Source organism: Spinacia oleracea, chromosome 1 (assembly GCF_020520425.1).
Source record: "Spinacia oleracea cultivar Varoflay chromosome 1, BTI_SOV_V1, whole genome shotgun sequence".
Taxonomy (NCBI): domain Eukaryota; kingdom Viridiplantae; phylum Streptophyta; class Magnoliopsida; order Caryophyllales; family Amaranthaceae; genus Spinacia; species Spinacia oleracea.
Genome location: NC_079487.1, coordinates 86,492,468 through 86,517,443, shown reverse-complemented (window position 1 = coordinate 86,517,443; position 24,976 = coordinate 86,492,468). Strand labels below are relative to the sequence as shown.

Genomic DNA, 24,976 nt, shown 5'->3' with positions numbered 1-24,976 from the left:
TGACAAATTAATAAATAATATTAATTTCATAATTTTAGGGCGAAAAAATCGAAAATTTATTATCCATTTGATTTCCGATTGTTATGGATTCAAGTCTAGGTCATAAAAATTTAAAATTTATCGTAAATTTACAATTTTTATGGTGGTTTTTAATCATAGGTTTCTAATTAAATTACAATTAATTATGAAAATCAAATTAATTCTAAATTATTCTAATTTTCAACAAATTAATCATAATTACAAATTAGATTGCATAATTAACAAGACTAGGCATTCAAACTTGTTAAACATATGCAGTAGGTCAATAAAAAATTCAAGATTTATCAACAAGAATCGCAAATATTTAATTTAACATCTTAAATTTACGAAATTTTGCATTCGAAAAACTAAAACCTTCGAAAAGTCATAGTTAGGCTTCGAATTTGAGAATGCCTTTTACATGCGGAATTGACACAAAAATCACTCGATTTGGATGAGTAACGAAGAAACTGCCGAAAAACTGCGTACGTATAATTAAATAAACGCAATTTGCAATTAATTAACAATTACGAAAATTAATCACCCCTTTTAATTCTTGCAAATTTGCAATATTTAACCATGTTCATGCAATTTAGATTATGAAAATAATAAGGGGCTCGTGATACCACTGTTAGGTTATGATTCATATGACAGTTCATAAATCATGCGGAAAAACCATAAAGCCAGGAAACATATTATTTACACATAATCATTTAGCATAGTTTAGATGCATACTCTTTGTTGCGTGCCTTCCCTAGCTGCGCCCGAACCGAACAAGAACAAGTCTTTAGGACTCCAAGTGTCGTCCCTCCGTAGATAGTCCACAGCACGTCCGGATCCGCCTTAAGATTGACCAACTAGAATCGCCCTTAAGGTTCTAATATTTTCGGTTAGGTAGGCAAGAATATTGGCTGATTTTTCTGCTTAAAAATCTTAGTTTTGAATACTTAAAACTTGTGTATAAATTATGACCCCTAGGCCTTTATTTATAGAGTTATGGAAAAGGAATCGTAATCCTAGTAGGATACGAATTAATTGAAATTAGAATCCTACATGAATTCTATTTAATTAATTTATCCAATTAGGAATAGAAATTTAATCATACACTGACTCTTGTAGATTTAGGAATCACGCATGAGCACAAACTCACACACACACGGCAGCCACAAGGGCTGCCCATGCGCGTGCGAGCAGCAGCCCACGCAGCGCGGCCCACGCATCCGTGGCCTTGGCGCGCGCTGGGCCTGCCTTGTGGTAGGCCTGGGCGCTGCCTTGGCTGGGCTTGTGGCGTGCGTGCTTGCTGGGCGATGTCCCCGGCTTCGTGCTGGGCCTTCGTCCGGCAGGCCTCGTCCGATGCTAATTCGTACGATACGCTTCCGATTAAATTTCCAGTTCCGGAATTTATTTCCGATACGAACAATATTTAATATTTCCGATTCCGGAATTAATTTCCGTTTCGAACAAATATTTAATATTTCCGTTTCTGGAATTATTTTCCGATTCCGGTAATATTTCCGATTCTGACAATATTTCCGTTTCCGGCAATATTTCCGATTCTGGTAATATTTCCATTTCCAATAATATTTTCCGATACGTACCATGTTTCCGTTTCCGGCAACATCTACGACTTGGATAATATTCATATTTCCGATACGATCCATATTTCCGTTTCCGGCAATATCATCGTTTCCGGAGTATTCATTTCTTGCCTGTGACGATCTTAGCTCCCATTGAAACCAAGATCCGTCGGTTCCGAATATTCATAGATGGAGTATTTAATGCCATTAAATACTTGATCCGTTTACGTACTATTTGTGTGACCCTACGGGTTCAGTCAAGAGTAAGCTGTGGATTAATATCATTAATTCCACTTGAACTGAAGCGGCCTCTAGCTAGGCATTCAGCTCACTTGATCTCACTGAATTATTAACTTGTTAATTAATACTGAACCGCATTTATTAGACTTAACATAGAATGCATACTTGGACCAAGGGCATTATTTCCTTCAAAAAGTTCCAATGAGACAATGGAAACAGTTCAAATATCAAACTAAAACTAATAGAATCTAGACGTCGCCCGGACAACGACGACAAAAACCCGACGAATTAAAAAGTGATACCGCAAGTGCATGCTGTCTGTTGTTAGCAGATACTTAGCAAATACGGGTCGATCACACAAGGAGACAAGTTCTATTAGTTTTTGCTCAATTATATAAATTATTTCAATAAATGAAAGGTTATTTTTGGTTTATAACATAAATGTGGCATTTATGAATGAATTAAAAGTCAAGGGCGTACGTTAGGTCCACCATGCTTATACCAATCCAAGAACACAAATAAATCTGACAATTAATAAACTTGGCCAAGTAATTAAAGTACATGTTAATCCTATGGTCGGGTCGTAACACTTTCAATGCAACATATGCAATATGGTCGCTAACATAATCAGAATTGCCAATTGTACAAAACCCCTAAGTATATGATCTTTCGATTCTAATTCATATTAGCTAGCTAGATAATCAATCAACGATATTGACCAATTACATGAATCAACAATCAAGCACAAATCAATTGGAATTAGTCAAGAATAATCTATAAATTAACAAACTTTAATGAATGACAATCACGGTATAAACATGGCTTCCCTTACTTAGTCCTACAAAATGACTACTCGCTCATAATTGAATTAACAATCATGCAAGAAATAATAAATATGAATTTCATATTTAGAGGGAGCATTAATCTACGGAACAAAAATAATAACAAAGAATTAATTATAAAAATACCTCTAGATTGATGAATGGAATATTGAAAAGCTAGAGTTCAACAATGGAAGAGAGAAAAATAAAACTAGCGTAATTTTGAATTCTAGGAAATAAAAGTGTAAGGGAAATAAAATAAATCCCTTAAAGTGTTTATACTCTTCCTAAAACGAAATTAAAATAAATAAAAGCAAATAATTTAGAAAATAAATATGACATAAGTTATGGTTTGATTGGACGAAAACAAGTGACTAGACGGGAAGTTTAAAATGAGCAGCAACGAGCCAACGACCGCGGGTGTGGGATAGGGTACATTTATAAAATTCATGAAAATTCGCTAAATGCTACTTGCCAAAAAAATTATATAATTCGCTAAATATCCCTCTTCGTTTTTAGTATCCCATTTTAATTTTTACATTGAAAATCTTTCATTTATATTGTATCATAAATGTCCTTAATATTATGTCAAAAACCGTGCAAATGATTATTTTAATTAATTGAAATCATTGGGACACTAAATCTTTCACACTTTCCCATTGAGACATTACATCTCTCACACTTTTCAACGTCATATTTTTGGATAATGGTGAAAACATTATCAATAAACGTAATTTGCATTGTTTAAATTAAAAAATGAAGAATCTTTATCAACTTTAATCTATACTATATATTAAACGACGTCTATAAGAAACTATACGTGACACGTGGCGCTCTGCTTATGGGTCGTTTGCTCCATGTAATTTTCATATACATAAAAAAGTGTCGAACATGGTTTGTGCAAGGTTTGAACCCTTGATGTAATAGCCTTGTTTTTAAGCCACTTCGAATTAAACAATAATGATATTTTATTAGCTTAATTACCTTTATAAAACTATATTTGTGAAATTATGGGTTTATGATTGACTATTATTTGTTATTATGTGTTGTTAATAAGTAGAAGAAAATCAGATTTTTGGTATAATTGAAATTACTATATTGCCCTCAATAAGAAACTCATTTTTCTTTCCCATCCTTCCCTATGTGTCATTTTAAGAGGCATTCCACCTCTTTGATTTGCTGTCATCTCCTCCATGATCCATATTTAGTGAAGAAAATTCTTAATTTGTCAACCCAATTAGAAGACCCAAAAAAACCCATCTCATATTCTTCCTCCTCTAGTTGGCATTTCTCAAAGGTCGGTTCTGTTTGATCAAATTCATCCATCATACGCTCATTTTTAGCCAATTCTTCCTACATGAAAGTTTTATCCCTTGAAAAATTAACCAGTTTCGGTACAAGAATCACTCAATTTGGAGCATTATTCTAGGAGATAATCCCTTCTGAAACCGAGTGTTGCTGCTGTTGTTGTGATGTCAGCACCAGATTCTTCTTCTCTTGTTTCAACAATCTTCTGATCATTTTGAGGTTATGTTATCTGAAAAGGAATTGTATATCTCTTCGACCTAATGAACTTAGGCTCAAGAATTACTAAAATCGGAACTCTGAGCTAGGAGATACGACCTTCTGAAGCTGACAGTTGCTGATGTCAACGTGTTGTTGTTGCTCTTCTTCCTTGTTACTTCTCACTTCCCCAACTTCTTAGTTGCGTTGTTGGCTTCTAAAGGGAAAGTTCAAGATAAAATCGATGGTCAAGATTATGGGTTATCGTTGGAGATTAAAGCACGAGGATGTGTTCGGGAAGATTGAATTCAGATTAAAGCGATTGATGGTGATTGTGAAATGAGATTCTTGGAGGTTAGGTGTGACAATTGAAGGTACACATTGTCCATCCACCTTTATAAAATTTTATGACTTGTGTTTCCTAGATTTTAAGAATTATGTGAATTATGTGATTGACATTTAAGAATAAGACTTTTGAATTAATTTCAAGTGTTATGTTATTATGATTTGAAAATTGTGATTTCGTAAAAGTACGTGTGATTTTTATATTATTAGCATTTCAATGAACTCAATGATTTGGGTTTTGAATCGAAATATTTTGATTGATTTGAACCTGACACTTGTGACCATGCGGTTGTGAGATTTGTAAGTTTGATGGTGAGACTTGTGAAAGTTGGTCGTGTGTTTGGGTATACGATTGATGTTAAATTTTGTTAAAAATAATTATCCTTACTGGAAAAAGGATATGGGTTGTAGCGATTTCAGACTCTTACAACTTGGGCAAGCTTGTGCTAGTGTAATTATATTCGTTGGTATGTTTTGAGAAATAGTGTTACCGAATTTTCTAAGTATTCAAGCTATAGGTATGGAAAATTTTGAAATAAGGCACATGATTAGATAATCATGAGTACAATTACTATATATTAATCTATGGTTGGGATAAATAATTTTTGGCAAAAACTATCAGTCGAATCATATGCGAGTACTTATTCAGGGTAAACTTCTTTAATTTTCTACTCCTTGTTCCTCTCGAACTACTGTTTGAGCCATATAATTTATAAGAACTTCTATAAACTATTTGATAAGATGATCATTTTCTTTCCGTATGCTAGATTTAATTAAGTAAAGAATTATGAATTATCGATAAATGAAAAACGCTGATTTCACGATCACTGCTAGTTATTGATTTATTTATTTATAACTCGTGATGTAATTATGATATAAGCTTTTTGAAATGAGTTTTATGATTTGATATACAAGTTTTGGTAACCAAAAGAAAAAAATAATAATAAACTGTTTAATCATTTAAAAAGTCTAATTTTGAGCGACCCATTATATTATGCTTATTTTAATTAATTATGTTGTTTTTCCAAATTAATCTGTATGGTCTATTCGTTATCGAGTTTTGAAGATCAATTAACTATGTTAAGATATTATATATTTCAAACTTTTGATTAAAAAGTTATTTAATTGGAGTAGTCAATATGATTTCCAGTAAAGAGTGTGTTCGAATTGATAGATTAAGAACAATTTTTTTAAACTATGTATATTTTAATACGATTAGATTGTGTGTTTATACATCGTTGTATACTATATTCTTAATGAAAGTTTTTTTTAAAAAAGAGTTATAGTGTTGGGTAGGTAACCACATACGATCAAGAGCAAATCAAATTCACTAGTCTTAATTGAGCTATTAAGCTAACTTGGGTATAACTTATATGCATCTGGAGTTTCTTGTAAGTGAGATCTCGGGTTATCCTACTCAAGGTTATTAAGGTTTCATATTATAATAAGGGATTGAGTTTATTATAGTACTCTGACTATTGGTTGGAGTAATTTGAAAGGGTTATCTTTGTGCTACAAACTAAATATGTGCGTTTTGGGGTCAAGAATATATCAGTGGATTAATATTGAGGTTATTATTTTGAATTCGTGGGTATGTCTCTTGAAAGCGTAGGAATTTCGGCTATACCTTGAATTTTAACTATATGCGAGTGCTTTCAAGCAAACTGAATTACATATAGGTGTTTAGGTTATCTTGTTTTCAAGATCTATGTATACAAATTTTGTGAATAGCTTTGGATAAGCTATTATGATTTTAAAGCAAATATTTTGGATGGATTTGTCAATTTGAATAAGTATCAATGTGACAACATTTTCAACTGTGTTTAATTGTGTTAATTCAGATATGATTTGATTTGTGATACAAGCCTTTGAAGAAGTACGTTTATTATTTCTTAAATTTATAAAATAAGTTTTCACATGTGTTTTAGTGGGGAAGAAGCCGTTAATAACGGTCATGAACAACACTTGTGTATTTGTGTGTGATCTGTGTAAATGCACATATGTGCATCTGTGTAAATGTACATATGTACATCTGTGTTGGGACATGTCCTAAAAAGTCTTGCAAGCATGTGTGAAAAGGTGGGTGACGACCCCTAAAAGTTTGGAGATAGTGGTTATTCAACCCGTCTGTATTTGTGTTCTCTTCCCCTAGTTAGTTTATAAGTTCTAAACACAAAATGTGTTCGAATTTGCTAGAATAAGCAAATAATGTGAAAGAATTAGTGTGTTTATGTGCTTTGAAATATCAAACATATATTGTTTGCAAAATTCGAAGTGTGATTTTGATACGTTATTTATCATTTGCAAGAAGTATTTTTGGAAAAATTAAAGTTTTTGAGTATCAATAACTTATAGTTACTCTTTTGATAAGGTTATACTAGCCTCATGATACTATTTCAAAAATAAATTATCAAGATTGGTGCAAATTGGAGTTTCAATGTCTTCAATAGAATATGTATGTGTTTTGGTATGAGAGATTCAGTATGAAGAATCCTTAGTGGCTATTATGGTTCAAAATGTGTTTGTAATTAGATTAGGTTTATAATTAAAATCATTAGAAACGATTGTGAGTCCATGATGGATATTTTGAAGTATATGTTAAGGTTTGATTATGATAAACAGTGGATTTGAAACCTTCTTCTGATATGAACATCTTTTGCACACCTAGTGAATGAGTCTGAAGCCTTTGCTTAATTTACTTAATCAATTATGAATATTACAGTTATGATTCAAAGAATTTATGTGAATTGATTTAAGTTCTTGAAATTTGGTTACTGAGCTTGGTTTGAAATATGAGTTCTGATCGTTTCAAATCAGTTTTACCTTACAAATAAATAAATGACGATATCATGTTTTAAGCCACCAAAATGAGTTTCAGGTTGGACAGTGTGTACTCAGTCTCCTTGATTTTGTTCTTTGAACCTGTCCTGGTGGGGGCAGATTCTCTTTCTAATGGTTTTGGAGGAATTGAGTAAGCTCGGATGTGGATTAAGGTATGGATTGAGGAAGAAATTATTCTGCTAAAATATTGTGAAATCATCAAGGGACGTGATAGGTTGAAACTTCTTGTGTATTCAAAGTTTATTATGAGAGTTAATTCCGGTTTAGTATTATATATTAAACTCTAATATGTAGTTAGTGTGAAATAAAAAATTCTAAATAGCAGCTCGAAAGTGCGGGCTGTTACAGGTGGTATCAGAGCCAAGGTTGATTTTGGGTTTGCTATGATCTTCATATTATAGCATATGAGTTGGAAATAGGTTTATATGATTGAGTAAGAGTCAATAAGTATATTTGCGATGTTAAGCTCAAAGTATTTTGCTTTAAACCGAGGAGTCCAGAAATGTAAGGAAGATTTGAAGTCATGATATTTGGTTTGTGAAATGTGATAGGGATATGAAGGTTGGAAAACTTAAACATATGTTTTGGGAATTAGTGAAACTTTATTTTAATCAATGTGGGAAGAAGTGTCGAGGATTGAAATTGGATTTATAAATATTAGTGTGGTTATGCACTCGGAGATGATGGGTTGAGGATTTTAGATTTCATTGCTTGTTTTGAATTATGAGAATTTGAGTCTGGAATAGATTGCTTAATCTGGGTAATTGGAACCCTAATGTAAAGATTGGACTCATTAAAATATCTATTGTTCAATTCTCTATCTCGGATCAAGAGTTTCAGTATGTCGTCATCATTAATTCATATAATCTTCTTCCTCCTAAACCGAATTGAGTATCGTTAATCTCCAATCCATCCATTGTTCCTCAAAATTCAATATTCATATTGGAATCATATATTTCAAGGAAATCGAGTTATGTTAGTTTATTTCCTACACTGTGATTTCAAAATGTGATTTCAAAATAATATGTTATTCAAATGATCTAAAGTTTTTGTTTTAAAGTTTCGAGGGCGAAACTTATTTTGTGGGTGGTAGTATGTAATAGCCTCGTTTTTAAGCCACTTCAAATTAAACAATAATGATATTTTATTAGCTTAATTACCTTTATAAAACTATATTTGTGAAATTATGGGTTTATGATTGACTATTATTTGTTATTATGTGTTGTTAATAAGTAGAAGAAAATCAGATTTTTGGTATAATTGAAATTACTATATTGCCCTCAATAAGAAACTCATTTTTCTTTCTCATCCTTCCCTATGTGTCATTTTAAGAGGCATTCCACCTCTTTGATTTGCTTTCATCTCCTCCATGATCCATATTTAGTGAGGCAAATTCTTAATTTGTCAACCCAATTAGAAGACCCAAAAAAACCCATCTCATCTTCTTCCTCCTCTAGCTGGCATTTCTCAAAGGTCGGTTCTGTTTGATCAAATTCATCCATCATTCGCTAATTTTTAGCCAATTCTTCCTACATGAAATTTTTAGCCATTTAAAAATTAACCAGTTTAGGTTCAAGAATCACTCAATTTGGAGCATTATTCTAGGAGATAATCCCTTTTGAAACCAAGTGTTGCTGCTGTTGTTGTAATGTCAGCACCATATCCTTCTTCTCTTGTTTCAACAACCTTCTAATCATTTTAAGGTTATGTTATCTGAAAAGTAATTGTATATCTCTTCAACCTAATGAACTTAGGCTCAAGAATTACTAAAATAGGAACTCTGAGCTAGGAGATACGACCTTCTGAAGCTGACAGTTGCTGATGTCAACGTGTTGTTGTTGCTCTTCTTCCTTGTTACTTCTCACTTCCCCAACTTCTTAGTTGCGTTGTTGGCTTCTAAAGGGAAAGTTCAAGATAAAATCGATGGTCAAGATTGTGGGTTATCGTTGGAGATTAAAGCACGGGGATGTGTTCGAGAAGATTGAATTCAGATTAAAGCGATTGATGGTGATTGTGAAATGAGATTCTTGGAGGTTAGGTGTGACAATTGAAGGTACACATTGTCCATCCACCTTTATAAAATTTTATGACTTGTGTTTCCTAGATTTTAACAATTATGTGAATTATGTGATTTACATTTAAGAATAAGACTTTTGAATTAATTTCAAGTGTTATGTTATTATGATTTGAAAATTGTGATTTCGTAAAAGTATGTGTGATTTTTATATTATTAGCATTTCAATGAACTCAATGATTTGGGTTTTGAATCGAAATATTTTGCTTGATTTGAACCTGACACTTGTGACCATGCGGTTGTGAGATTTGTGAGTTTGATGGTGAGACTTGTGAAAGTTGGTCGCGTGTTTGGGTATACGATTGATGTTAAATTTTGTTAAAAATAATTATCCTTACTGGAAAAAGGATATGGGTTGTAGCGATTTCAGACTCTTACAACTTGGGCAAGCTTGTGCTAGTGTAATTATATTCGTTGGTATGTTTTGAGAAATGGTGTTACCGAATTTTCTAAGTATTCAAGCTATAGGTATGGCAAATTTTGAAATAAGGCACATGATTAGATAATCATGAGTACAATTACTATATACTCCCTCCGTCCCAGATTAGTTGTTACACTTTCCTTTTTCGTCCGTCCCAGATTAGTTGTTACACTTCTAAATTAGGAATGACCCCACAATTATTATATTGTCTCTCTTTTCCCACTAAATTTCTTTTTGTCCTCACACCATCTCTCATTCAATTAAAAAAAAAATACCCCACTAACTCCTATCACATCTACTTTTTCAATAAAGTAACAATTGATAACCAAACAACCACTTATCACCTAAAACTTTGTGCAAAGGTAAGTGTAACAACTAATCTGGGACGGAGGGAGTATTAATCTATGGTTGGGATAAATAAGTTTTGGCAAAAACTATCGGTCGAATCATATGCGAGTACTTATTCAGGGTAAACTTCTTTAATTTTCTACTCCTTGTTCCTCTCAAACTACTGTTTGAGCCATATAATTTATAACAACTTCTATAAACTATTTGATAAGATGATTATTTTCCTTCCGTATGCTAGATTTAATTAAGTAAAGAATTATGAATTATCGATAAATGAAAAACGCTGATTTCACGATCACTGCTAGTTATTGATTTATTTATTTATAACTCGTGATGTAATTATGATATAAGCTTTTTGAAATGAGTTTTATGATTTGATATACCAGTTTTGGTAACCAAAAGAAAAAAAAAATAATTAACTATTTAATCATTTAAAAAGTCTAATTTTGAGCGACCCATTATATTATGCTTATTTTAATTAATTATGTTGTTTTTCCAAGTTAATCTGTATGGTCTATTCGTTATCGAGTTTTGAAGATCAATTAACTATGTTAAGATATTATATATTTCAAACTTTTGATTAAAAAGTTATTTAATTGGAGGAGTCAATATGATTTCCTGTAAAGAGTGTGTTCGAATTGAAAGATTAAGAACAATTTTTTTAAACTATGTATATTTTAATACGATTAGATTGTGTGTTTATACATCGTTTTATACTATATTCTTAATGAAAGTTTTTTTTTTAAAAGAGTTATAGTGCTGGGTAGGTAACCACATACGATCAAGAGCAAATCAAATTGACTAGTCTTAATTGAGCTATTAAGCTAACTTGGGTATAACTTATATGCATCTGGAGTTACTTGTAAGTGAGATCTCGGGTTATCCTACTCAAGGTTATTAAGGTTTCATATTATAATAAGGGATTGAGTTTATTATAGTATTCTGACTATTGGTTGGAGTAATTTGAAAGGGTGATCTTTGTGCTGCAAACTAAATATGTGTGTTTTGGGGTCAAGAATATATCAGTGGATTAATATTGAGGTTATTATTTTGAATTCATGGGTATGACTCTTGAAAGCGTAAGGATTTCGGCTATACCTTTGATTTTAACTACATGCGAGTGCTTTCAAGCGAACTGAATTACATATAGGTGTTGAGGTTATCTTGTTTTCAAGATCTATGTATACAAATTTTCTGAAAAGCTTTGGATAAGCTATTATGATTTTAAAGCAAATATTTTGGATGGATTTGTCAATTTGAATAAGTATCAATGTGACAACATTTTCAACTGTGTTTAATTGTGTTAATTCGGATATGATTTGGTTTGTGATACAAGCGTTTGAAGAAGTACGTTTATTATTTCTTAAATTTATCAAATAAGTTTTCACATGTGTTTTAGTGGGGAAGAAGCCGTTAATAACGGTCATGAACAACACTTGTGTATTTGTGTGTGATCTGTGTAAATGCACATATGTGCATTTGTGTAAATGTACATATGTACACCTGTTGGGACATGTCCTAAAAAGTCTTGCAAGCATGTGTGAAAAGGTGTGTGACGATCCCTAAAAGTTTGGAGATGGTGGTTATTCAACCCGTCTCTATTCGTGTTCTCTTCCCCTATTTAGTTTATAAGTTCTAAACATAAAATGTGTTCGAATTTCCTAGAATAAGCAAATAATGTGAAAGAATTAGTGTGTTTATGTGCTTTGAAATATCAAACATATATTGTTTGCAAAATTCGAAGTGTGATTTTGATACGTTATTTATCATTTGCAAGAAGTATTTTTGGAAAATTAAAGATTTTGAGTATCAATAACTTATAGTTACTCTTTTGATAAGGTTATACTAGCCTCATGATACTATTTCAAAAATAAATTATCAAGATCGGTGCGAATTGGAGTTTCAATGTCTTCAATAGAATATGTATGTGTTTTGGTATGAGAGATTCAGTATCTTAGTGGCTATTATGGTTCGAAATGTGTTTGTACTTAGATTAGGTTTATAATTAAAATCATGAGAAACGATTGTGAGTCCATGATGGATATTTTGAAGTATATGTTAAGGTTTGATTATGCTAAACAGTGGATTTGAAACCTTCTTCTGATATGAACATCTTTTGCACACCTACTGAATGAGTCTGAAGCCTTTGCTTAATTTACTTAATCAATTATGAATATTACAGTTATGATTCAAAGAATTTATGTGAAATGATTTAAGTTCTTGAAATTTGGTTACTGAGCTTGGTTTGAAATATGAGATCTGATCGTTTCAAATCAGTTTTACCTTACAAATAAATAAAATGACGATATCATGTTTTAAGCCACCAAAATGAGTTTCAGGTTGGACAGTGTGTACTCAGTCTCCCAGATTTTGTTATTTGAACCTGTCCCGGTGGGGGCAGATTCTCTTTCTAATGGTTTTGCAGGAATTGAGTAAGCTCGGATATGGATCAAGGTATGGATTGAGGAAGAAATTATTCTGCTAAAATATTGTGGAATCATCAAGGGACGTGATAGGTTGAAACTTCTTGTGTATTCAAAGTTTATTATGAGAGTTAATTCCGGTTTAGTATTATATATTAAACTCTAATATGTAGTTAGTGTGAAATAAAAAATTCTAAATAGCAGCTCGAAAGTGCGGGCTGTTACACTTGACCTTGAGTTTAAACAATAAAGCTTTTACCACTAAGCTTTCACATGTTTCATGTTATCATTGCAAAAAAAAAAAAAAAAGTAAAATGTGAATGTGAATGTTATTAATGTAATAACCCGGGGCATTGCCCGGGCCCAAAAACTAGTTAGTTATTAAATCGCGTGTATGATATGAAACGTAAAAATAAAAAGAGACTGAAGGAGTACTATATCATCTTTTCCTTTATTAATGTAATTTCAGTTTTGCTTCCCAAAAGTTTGGGCTTAAAGTAAATTTTAAACTATGAATTGAGTTGCCAAAAAAATATAAATTTCCCTAAATGCTACTATAAAATTCGTTTTTTCTATTATTGCATCATTTGCAATTTTACACTATTCACACATTCTATTTTATCAATTTTTGTGATATATACAAAGAATTATATAGTCAGATGAGATCTTGTCAGATTCATCTCGATATATATTTTCAAAATATCATATATATATATATATATATATATATATATATATATATATATATATATATATATATATATATATATAGTAGCATTATGGCTAAAATATAATAAGAGATATTATGGCTAAAGTTTTGCATTGACATGCAAAGTATTAAATGGTGCAATAATAAAAAAACCGAGGAAGTATACAATATCAAAAATGACGTTTAATATTTTGCATAAAAGGATTGCTTGTTGAATTTTTCAAACCCGTACTATAAATTTCCTGACACCGCTACTGCAGGTTTGCATGTATAGTATCATATATATATATATATATATATATATATATGGCTAAAATATAATAAGAGATATTATTGCTAAAGTTTTGCATTGACATGTAAAGTATTAAATGGTGCAATAATAAAAAACCGAGGAAGTATACAATATCAAAAATGACGTTTAATATTTTGCATAAAAGGATTGCTTGTTGAATTTTTGAAACCCGTACTATAAATTTCCTGACACCGCTAGTGCAGGTTTTCATGTACATTTATAACCATGTCGTTTCTGCATTAAAAGAAAGAAAAAAGCGAGCAACCTCAAAACGTTCTATTTCCTTAAATTATTTAATAAAAATGTATACGGAGTACTTCGTATTTTTTTGTTTTTTTTAAGGTTTGTTTTTTAATAAACAGGATTCTATTATTTTTTGTTCTAATCAACATTTATCAATAATTTAATTGTACAAGTGCAAATTAGCTGCTAAAACAAACCCTGTAACAAAATCAATCATTTTAGGTTAGCATTGAGATTAGTTTTCATTGCTTTCAAAAACCCTTATTTTAGCGTTGCTCCCCAAATGTTTTTGGGGGTTCATAGTATTGTTTTCAAGTCACTTTTAGTGACTCGTTTTTCTTGTGAACGAATCACAAGCAAACTTCAACCAGGGCTGCTTGTTTGTGTTGTTCTTTATCTTTCATTTTCATCTCCCAAGTATCCTAGGTTCTTAAAGGTACCTCTAGCGATCTTTCATCCCTGTTTTAGCTCGTCCTTTGTGAAGGAAATCATTGTCATTGATGGGTTAAAAAAAGTATCAGAAAGCATAAGTGGTTTATGCTTTGGCACGCTTACACTTTAAAGGTATTGTAAGCGAGGTTATCACGACGACAATCATGAGCCGGCAGAAGAAGAGAATGCTACCTCTACAAGGTTTAACGGTTTTTATTTTGTTTGCTTTGTAATCTATGTAAGGGTTTTTCACGGCCTTAGTTTAGTTTTTGTTTGTACTTTTAGTTTGTAATCTTTTTAATTTTATGCAAATTAAGCTTTTGTAAAATAAAAAAAAATACACAAAATCGATCAGATTGAATAGCGAAATCACACATACGTACTCCATATGTTAAATGAGACTAATAATAATCAAAAAAAACCAAGGGGGTATATATTAAATTTGTGGTACTATACAAAATAATAATTTAGGGAATTAAGGTGACTAGTTGTTTGTTTCCTTGCCTCTAGCTCTTAATGCAATAGGTAACATGGTACTAGCTATATGGGTTCATAGTTGTTAGTTATTATTGGGTTTTCTAAGGAAAAATATAAAATAAGAATAAGAATGTGTTTAGGAATCGTTGCGTTTGTGGTAATCAAATTACTGCCTTGAAAACGAGATTCAGTGCAACCGGGGTGCACAATTGTATTCACTAATTCGTTCCCTAAGGTTTAAACAACTCTCATGATACAAATACGCTTTTGGTTGATGAGATGGAACCACATAAACTTATGCCCAAAAGAATAAGAATTAAAAAGGCTTGAAGAGAATGAGTAATCATGTATTAATCGTGGCAAGAAGTTTACTCATAAAGTACAAGGAAGAATCCTAAATTGATTTTCTATATCTCTACTCAAAGGAGTGAGAATATATGCAAAGAATAGTGGGAAAATCAAACACTCAAAGAACTCCAATGATCAAGATTCTAGAGTGATCAATGACAATCAAGAGTAATAACTCATAATAATGAGAGATTAATTATCTCCATAAACATGGAGAATCCACCAAACCCAATCACCAAAATCAGAAAGGAAGAAGAAGGGGAATCATCAATTTGTAACAACCAAAGATGACCAAAGGCCATAAGAAAGCAATATCATTAAGAGAGTGTAATGAAATCTTTAACTCAAGAACATGAAAGACATGTAACCCCCAAACCATAAAAGGGAATCACTTATGATTATAATCATCAAAAGAATAATGCCAATTAAGATCACTAAATAAGTTGTTCACAAGAATCTGGAGGAACCAAATCATCACAAGGAAAACCAATAGTTGGCCACCGCCCGGTCTGGCGCCATGCAACAACAAAACAACAGGTATATTCTCCCGACTAGGCGTACCCTGTCCGATCGGGTGACTCAACATTTCCATTTTTTCCCTTATCACTTATGTTCGGTACTACCGAGCAAGGCACTTTTCCAAGCTTTACTTCCAACAATAGTTACTCCCTTCGTCCGTAAAAAATTGCCCCATATATTATAAATAGATTTTCCTATTTGTTTTCCACATACTTTTTTTGGTTAGTGATCCTCACTTGTGTCTCTTCACACATTATTATATAATATAATCAAAATACATATCTAACTACCATTTGCTTTTGAGTATATTCAATTTTCAATAAAGTGAATAAAAATATTTTGGGGCAATGTTTTAAGGACGAAGGGAGTATATATATAATGCAAGGAAGAGAAGGGAAGGGAGGGGAAGATGTGAGCTTGCGATTTTCTTCTAAATATTTTCAACATCTGAATGATTACGTTGAATGAAAATAAATTAAAGAATTTTTTTTTTGACATGTGCTTTAATTTGCATAAATAAAAAAGTTATAAACTATAGAACACACAAAACTATTAGGGTATTTATAGACCATTACACAAACTATAAAGAACAAACAAAATACATAAACTTAAAAGCCGATAGGGTAGTCGGCTCTTCTCGTGGTGTTCCTTGATTGTAGAAGTCTTGCTTACACCACCAACAAGGTGTTTTGTGTCAAGACCACTCATGACTGTGATTTCTTTGTAGGGAAGTGACTAGTAACTGCAATGGTTAACGCTAGGAGGCTCCCTAATTAACATGTGGAACTTGGGAGACAAAGAAAGAAGTGGAAGTGAAAGTAAACTTAATTATCCCTGTTTGATTTCACTTATTTTGACTTATTTCATGAAAAAATATTCGTTCAAATAAATTCCTTGATCGCTAAGTAGTACTACATATGTTTTATCAAGTAATTTACGCTTTGAAAAAATGTGTCAAAACTTGAAATATTTTACCGTAATTCCCGCCATTGTATATATTATTCTCTCCTTCCCATATTAGTTTTTATGCTTATTAAGTCACACATTTTTAGGGGATAATTTATTGTTTAATTATCAAAAAAAATTTAAAAAGTAGATATGAAAGGTTAATGGAGTAGTGGGTATTAAATATTTTATTGAGAAGCGATTTATAGAAGATAGTGATGTATGCTTCTTAATCGAATGTGAGAAAATGTGGGACCTTGACTTTTCTTGTAGTAGAAAGAGAGAGATATTAAAATAATATAATATAATTTTGCAGTTATTTCAAAAATAAAAGTGTAAAAATAACTTGGGATAGATGAAAATGGAAAGTATAAAAATCAATTTGTGACAAAGAGAGTAAAATTTATCATGTGAGATCTTGTCAGAGTTGTCTCAATACGTGTTCACAAAATATCAACTTTTAATATCTTATTCGGAAATTTTTTAATTATTAATCCAACCTTTGCCCGATTTTCTTTAATTAAGCCTACCTATGCGATATTTCTAAATAATCCAACCTTTATGACCCAACTACTATTATTAAACCTTGATGACCGGTTACCTGCTACAAAGTCAAGGAAAATTTGTAATTATTAATCCAACCTTTGCCCGATTTTCTTTAATTAAGCCTACCTATGCGAAATTTCTAAATAATCCAACCTTTATGACCCAACTACTATTATTAAGCCTAGATGACCGGTTACCTGCTACAAAGTCAACATTAAAAACGTTGACAACCTAAAGTTGGTTTCCCTCCTAAAATATTGGATACGTCATCATCACTTGCCACCTAAACAAGGATTTCATTTTTTTTTCAAAAAACCCTTAACCCTTCTCTTCTCTGTACCGTGTTTCAATTCCTCTCTCCTCCATTACTGCTGCTTCAACCACAATTGTACTGGTTCATGACATCATCAGCGATTTTCTTGTGGAAATAGGTGACTTCATCCACGCGCATTCAAATTTCGTCTCCAAAATCGTACAATTGAAAGTGAACTTACGAACCTCAGCGTTTTTGTTCCTTTTTTGGTAAATTTTGAATTTTGGGCTTCCTTGATGGTCAGTTCGTAAAAACCCGAGCTGTTGCAATAATATAGTTTTTTTTTTATATTGTGGGATGTTGGTTATTGTGGTCTTGTTGAAAATTTAGAAAGAAAAAAAACCTTGAATTTGAAGAAGATCCAGATCCAACAGGCAATTGCTTTACCCCAGCCATAGCAATTGCTGATTATTTTTGATGAACTTCGAATTGAGAGGTTTGACCGTATGAGGGATCGACAATAGTGAAGTAGAAGAGAAATAATGGAGAGGAGTGCAGAGATGAAGCAGAAAATCGCAGAGGAGAGAGGAACGAAAATTAAAATAGCAATTAAAGAAAATAAGGGGAAAAAAATTTTAAAAAAATTATAATTGTTATATGCCATGTAAGGGTGAATACTGCCTATAGCAGGTTAGTAACTTGTTAGGCTTAATAATAGTAGTTGGGTCATAAAGGTTGTATTATTTAGAAATATCGCATAGGTAGACTTAATTAAAGAAAATCTGGCAAAGGTTGGATTAATAATTACAAATTTTCCTATCTTTTTCTCGTAGAAATTTGGATACATTAACGATCAAATGTTGCGTCGAGATCCCAACGACAAGTAAAGGTAAAAATTAATGAAATGGAGGTAGTACTAACTACTAATGAAGTAAGTATAATCATATTGTTCTCAAAACCGTTTTTATTAAATGATAAAAATGACTAAAGATCAACTAGGAATAATGTGGTTAGTCGAACTTAAATTAACTTTGATGGGTCAGTTCGTAATCACTCTGGCACATCTGGGGTAGTTAATTATTAGAGATTGGAACAATGTGGTTAGTCGAACTTACAATCTTGGAAATTCTTCTCCACTTCTCGCTGAAGCAATAACCATTAGTTATGGTCTTCCATTAGCCATTGAAAATAATGTATGTCATATTTTAATCGAGGGTGATAAAGTACTGATCATTAAATTTCATAGGAACAAGATCAATGTCTGTGGAAAATTCAAATGTTGATGAAAGATGACAAGCAACTTTTGAACCATTTTGATAGTTTTTTTTTCTCGCCATATCTACCGAGAAACTAATCGCGCAACAGTTTATGTTGCTGCGTTAGGTCATCAAATCCATACCCATCAAGATATAGATCCAATATAAATATATATTAAGTTAGGGTACAGTCTTAAGAGAAACTATCATAACTTTTGTCGTATGTTTACATAAAAATAAAAAAAGGGAAAGTTTGAAAAAAATTACCTTATAAAATCATATTTTTTCGAGAAAGTACATTATAGAAAAAATGTTATAATTAAATATCTTATAAATTTTTTATTTTTTAAGATACTATCTTTAGCCAAATTATGAACAACGACCTAAAGTTATCGTGTTGACTTTGACATATGCATCTCACATGGAATTTAATTGGTCATTACCCATTTTCTATAAGATTTCACGTGAAATGCCCTTAATAAAATCAACCCCATAACATGTGCCCCTAATAATGTCCCTAATAATGTGTATTTTATTTTTAACCATACCATGAAGAGGCTATGACCTCCCCTAGGCCCCCTAATTCCGCCCTTGAGAACAATGAGGTTCAATACTATAAAGTATCACCTTGATTTTTTTTTTGATTTTTTTTTTAATTTTTAAGATAGGTTTAATTTTGCATAAATAATCAAAGTTTACAAATTATAACAACTAACTTACATAACAAACTGAAAACAAACTACTTAACACTAAAAGGATAGCCAATTCTTTTCCGATGGCCCCCTGGTTGTTGGCTTGACTTTGTTTACATTGGCAAACTATTAGTAGCATGTCAAAGCCATTAATCTTGATCGTTTCTTTGTAGAAGACTGAGATGCTGGGAAAATAAACTGGAGGCTCCCTTAAGGACCTGAAACACTTGAGACCCAAAGAAAGAAGTAGAAGAGTAGTAATGACATGAGCTGGTTGCAAAGGGGTTGTGATTTGCTCATAAGAGGCATGAATCACTAAAAGTTACTCAAAAAGCATGCTATGAATCCCCATAAAATGGGGAGCAACGTTGAAATATAAGGTTTTGAAACCGACTAACACACTTATAGCTAACCTAAAATGAGAATTAACGTTAGTTAACTTTAACACGGTTATCATGGCGTTAAAGTTAATTAGGGAGTCTCCCAAGTTCCACATGTTAATTAGGGAGCCTCCTAGCGTTAAAGTTAGCGTTGTTTAAATTAAAAAATGAGGAATCTTTATACATTAATTAATTGTTAAATCGCGTGTATTACACTAAAGGTAAAAATAAAAAGAGACTGAAGGAGTACTATAGTATCTTTTCCATGTAATTTCAGTTTTTGGTCTTAAATTAAATTTTAAACTATGAATTGGGTTGCCAAAAAAAAATTACAAATTTCCCTAAATGCTTCTATAACATTCATTTTTCTATCATTGCATTATTTGCAATTTCACATTATTCACACACTCTCTTTTATCAATTTTTTGTGATTTATATATAATGAATTATATAGTCAGGTGAGCTCTTGTTAGATTTATCTCGATACATATTTTCTAAATATCACTTTTATATATATATATATATATATATATATATAGCTAATGTATAATAAGATATATTGTGGCTAAAGTTTTACATTGACCGGTGAAATATTAAATGGTTTAATAATAAAAAAACGGAGGAAGTATATATACAATATCAAAAATAATGTTTAACATTTTACCTAAAAATATTGCTTGCTGAATTTTTAAATCTTTACTATAAATTTCCTGATATCGCTATTGCAGGTCTGCGTGTACATTCATAACCATATAAGAGCATCATCTTTGAATTATTGATAGAGTACACAATCTTTGAATTCTCTATTTCCTAAACTGAAATACGAAGTATCATATTTGACTTTACTAAACAATTATTTAAGTTCCATTCTTCTATGACCATCTTAATTACAAATATATTGACTTCCAACTTCATCTGTATCTTTGAACGGGACAAGTCCTCCAAAGTCAGCTCCAAGAATCTATAAATAGGTTGCACATCGCGGCTACTATAACCAAACAAACAACCATCTCAAGCTAAATAAACAAATTTGCCCTTATTCTTCCTATACACAACAATTAGTTTCCGACATGAATAACCTTGTAACATTCTTCGCCTTTACTCTCCTGGTTTCTCTTTGTCAAGCTATTGAGCTCGACTTTTGTGTGGGAGATACTACCCTTCCAAGGGGACCCGAAGGATTCGCTTGCAAGGATCCTTCTAATGTCACCACTGATGATTTTGTTTTCACTGGCTTTCGCTATGAAAGCTTTACTGCAAATCTATTTAGAAGTAATGTCACTTTGGGGTTTGTAGATAATTTCCCGGCTTTGAATGGTTTAGGTATCTCCATGGCAAGGCTGGACTTTGCCGTTGGCGGAGTTATTCCAGTACACTCCCACCGAACGTCAGAAGTTATAATCGTGACAAGAGGATCTATAATTGCAGGATTCATTGACGCAAGTAATAATGCATTTTACAGAAGGCTCGAAGTTGGAGACGTTATGATCTTTCCACAGGCCATGCTTCATTTTCAAATCAATGTTGGTAGAACCCCGGCTACTGCCATTGTTAGCTTGAACGGTGCAAACCCAGCTGTCCAATTCACCACCACCTCCTTATTTGCCGGCAATTTACCTGCTGATATCGCTCAACAAATCACTCTTCTAAATCAAGGTGAGGTGATGAGGATGAAGAGGCTATTTGGCACTGCCTAGTTAATAATAATTTTCCCATAATTTTTTTTATTAGAGGCTCAATAAAATAAGTGTGTTTATTTTTGTTCGTGTAATATTTTATACTGATCAAGTGATAATCCTCGAAACGTTTTAAGACTTAGCTCGTTAATATAATTTGATCGTTTCTGCATTAAAAAATAAAAAGTGAGCAACCTCGAAATGTTCTATTTGCTTAAATTATTTAATAAAAATGTATACTAAATACTTCGTATTTTTATGTTTGTTCTTTTAAGGTTTGTTTTTTGAATAAACAAGATTCTATTTTTGTTAAGGGAAGAATTATGAATAAGTCAAAGATCAAAAGTCAACATATTGACTTTGAAGTTTGTTGACTTTCTGTTAGCATTTGATTTTTGGCCCTATTCTTGTGTAACTGATTCTGTTAGAGTTGGTTTTATACACAAGCTAACTGATTGAGATTGTAATATAAATACAATGTTGTAATTTCAGTTCAATCATTGAATAGTATTACAAACTTTTCTTCTTCTTCTTCTTCTTCTTCTTCTTCTTCTTCTTCTTCTTCTTCTTCTTCTTCTTCTTCTTCTATCAACATCTATCCTCAATCTTGAGGAATATCCTGCAGAGAAGGTAGCTTCTTGCAACATTGGTATCAGAGCCAATCTGATCACATTCGATTTTTTCAGTCAGTGTGATCTTCTAAGAAATCGAACCACAAATTCTGTTAATCGAATTGATTGTTTGAATAACCTGGGCTTAGATTCAAGAAATTGGAGTATTGATTGATTGTAATCCAACCTGGCTCCTGCAACTAGACGAGCAATGAATGATCATTTGAGACAATTGGAGGAATGGATAACCTGGGCTTAGATTCAAGAAATTTGAGTATTGATTGATTGTAATCCAACCTGGCTCCTGTAACTAGACGAGCAATGGATGATCATTTGAGACAATTGGCGGAAAAAATGCTTGAACAATAAAAAAGGGTTGAGAGTCAATCTGCTAAGATTGAAGATCAATCCAAGAAATTGGACGGATTGATGAGTTTGCTGCTGGAAATGAAGAATCAAATGAGGGATTCTAGTTCTGAAAACAACAAGTATACAGAAACTCCAAGGGATGGTAATGCTTCTAAAACTCTGGGGTACAACCCTAAGATATCTTTTCCTAAGTTTGATGGCACTAATAGTAGAGTATGGATCAAGAAATGTAGCAGATATTTTAGTCTCTGCAATGTTAGTGATGACCATAAAGTAGATTTGGCTTCACTAAATATGGTTGACAAGGCTAAAAAATGGGTGACAAGCTATTTGTCAGTTAAAAGAAATGTCGATTGGGGTGAGTTTTGTCTAGATTTGTCTTCTAGGTGTAAAGATAGCAGGGGTACTAATACTGTAGAACAGTTCAATAAGTTGCAGGAAACTGACTCTATAGAAACATACCTTGACAACTTTGAACACTTGAAACCAGATGTTCTAAATACTCACCATGGGTTACCTGAAGAATTTGTGTTGGAAAGTTTTATTTGGGGTTTAAATCCTACTGTTAAACCTTTTGTCAAATATTTTAGGCCCAATACAATTGCTGAAGCAGTAGAATTTGCTAGACTACAGGAGGAACAACTTGCAGTAGTCTCACAGAAAACCCATACAGCCAAACCATTTCACTATTCTCAAAAAGCTATCCAAGCCATACCTCTGAACTCAAACAAACCTGCAAACACTAGCCTACCTGCATTATTACCTACTCCAAACACAAAACCCACTCAAATGACCAAATTCAACCCAAGATATGCCAAAAACTTTAGGCATATTCCAGCAGATGTGAGAGCTGAAAAAATTGCTAAGGGCCTGTGCTATTACTGTGATGCACCATATGATAGAACACACAAATGTCAATTCAAGGAACCACATTTGTTCACTATTGAAATATCTAGTAGTAATGAAGATAAAGGGTCAGAAGCTAGTGAGGATGATGAGGATGATGAGTTGGATAGCACTGGGGTAGCCAAACCAATCCTATCCCTTAATGCATTATCTGGTAACCAGAATTTCCAAACAATGAGAGTAAAAGGCATGAGAAACAACAAATTATTTCATGTTCTGGTTGATTCTAGAAGTACTCACAACTTCTTGGATTTGGAGTTAGCCAAGAAAATGGGGTGTGTGATTGAATCTATACCCTCAAAACATGTAATTGTAGCTGATGGTAACCACCTATAATGTCAACATGTTTCTAAAGGTTTTACTTGGGTTATGCAGGGTAAATCCTTTACAGCTGATATGATGTTGATTTCTTTGGGGGGCTGTGATATGGTTCTTGGGGTTCAATGGCTAGCAACATTGGGACCTATTTGTTGGGACTTTAAAGCTCTGCTGATGGAATTTAACTTAGATGGTTGTCAGTTTATCTTACAAGGTATGCACCCACAAAAGGTGAAGGTGGTGGAAGGTGCTCCTTCAGTAAAACTGATTAGCAATGCAGTACAACTTTGTCAATTACAAGCAAGAGATGTGTCATTTCAGCATGTACAACAGTCAGACAAACAACAATAGAATATAAGTGAATTAGAAGCTTTAAAAGAGCAATATAAGGATATATTTGCTGACCCTGAAGAGTTACCACCTCACAGGGGGGTATTTGATCATACCATTCCTTTAGAACCTAATGCTAGACCTGTAAACATTAGGCCTTACAGATATCTTTTAAAGAAAAGAGATGTAATTGAACAATTAGTTCAAGATATGCTGGAAAGGGGTGTTATACAGAACAGTTCAAGTCCATTTGTATCTCCCGTGGTCTTGGTAGGAAAGAAGGATGGTACTTGTAGACTATGTGTTGATTATAGGGAACTAAACAACAGAACCATAAAAAACAAGTTTCCTATTCCTGTTATTGATGAGTTAATTGATGAACTAGCATGTGCTTCAGTGTTCACTAAGTTGGATTTGAGAGCTGGCTATCACCAACTTAGAGTTCATGAAAGAGATGTCTATAAAACCGCTTTCAAAACACACTCAGGCCACTTTGAGTTCTTAGTTATGCCATTTGGCTTAACCAATGCACCTGCCTCCTTTCAGAGTTGGATGTACAGTGTGTTTAAGCCTTTACTGAGAAAATGTGTTTTAGTTTTCTTTGATGATATATTGGTTTACAGCAAATCCAAATAGAAAAACTGGTCTCATTTGGCTCAAGTGTTTGAATTGATGAGAAGCAACAAAATGTTTTCCAAAGCCAGTAAATGTAGCTTTTCCATTGATAAGGTGGAATACCTTGGCCATTACATTTCTGCATTGGGAGTGGAAACAGACCTAATAAGATTGCTGTTGTGGCCTGTACCTAAGACAGTCAAGGAATTGAGAAGTTTATTGGGGTTAGCTGGTTATTACAGGAAATTTGTTATGCATTACTCTATCATTAGCAAACCATTAACTGATTTTCTTAAAAAGGGGTCTTTTGCTTGGTCTGATAAAGCTCAGACAACCTTCACTTCTCTCAAACAAGCACTGGTTTCTACACCTGTGCTAGCAGTTCCCGACTTGTCAAAGAGCTTTGTGGTAGAGACAGATGCATCTAATACTGGTATTAGAGAAGTTT

At 32.6% G+C, this 24,976-nt stretch overlaps 2 protein-coding genes and 1 long non-coding RNA gene across 6 annotated transcripts in view; all 3 read left to right on the top strand.

The window, feature by feature from the left end:
• Positions 1 to 12,885, top strand: part of LOC110791692 (uncharacterized) — a 50,169-nt gene extending 37,284 nt beyond the window's left edge. The window contains exons 4-6 of one of the 4 annotated variants that reach the window (XR_008927146.1): positions 4,383 to 4,533; positions 7,445 to 9,398; positions 12,590 to 12,885. This is a non-coding gene — a long non-coding RNA (uncharacterized lncRNA). Of the gene's footprint in view, positions 1 to 4,085; positions 4,534 to 7,444; positions 9,399 to 12,555 lie in introns of all 4 variants that reach the window. The other 3 variants (XR_008927144.1, XR_008927141.1, XR_008927142.1) reach the window with 3 other exon arrangements.
• A 7,805-nt stretch (positions 12,886 to 20,690) lies between these two features.
• On the top strand, positions 20,691 to 21,638 carry LOC110802728 (auxin-binding protein ABP20). Its single transcript, XM_022008179.2, has one exon. The coding sequence runs from the start codon at positions 20,774 to 20,776 to the stop codon at positions 21,398 to 21,400; it is 627 nt and encodes a 208-aa protein (XP_021863871.1). The 5' UTR covers positions 20,691 to 20,773; the 3' UTR covers positions 21,401 to 21,638.
• Positions 21,639 to 22,419: 781 nt separating this feature from the next.
• LOC110802732 (uncharacterized) lies at positions 22,420 to 24,549 on the top strand. Its single transcript, XM_056834280.1, has 3 exons — positions 22,420 to 23,571; positions 23,641 to 23,841; positions 23,935 to 24,549. The coding sequence occupies exons 1-3, from the start codon at positions 22,420 to 22,422 to the stop codon at positions 24,547 to 24,549; spliced, it is 1,968 nt and encodes a 655-aa protein (XP_056690258.1).
• Positions 24,550 to 24,976: the final 427 nt, after the last annotated feature.

What these genes read in the sequence shown, in the direction of transcription:
- LOC110802728 (XM_022008179.2), top strand. Translation starts at nt 20,774, where the DNA reads ATGAATAACCTTGTAACATTCTTCGCCTTTACTCTCCTGGTTTCTCTT.
- LOC110802732 (XM_056834280.1), top strand. Translation starts at nt 22,420, where the DNA reads ATGAGTTTGCTGCTGGAAATGAAGAATCAAATGAGGGATTCTAGTTCT. An exon ending in AATCTATACCCTCAAAACAT is followed by an intron (nt 23,572 to 23,640) that starts GTAATTGTAGCT and finishes TGGGTTATGCAG; the next exon opens with GGTAAATCCTTTACAGCTGA. An exon ending in TGGTGGAAGGTGCTCCTTCA is followed by an intron (nt 23,842 to 23,934) that starts GTAAAACTGATT and finishes AAACAACAATAG; the next exon opens with AATATAAGTGAATTAGAAGC.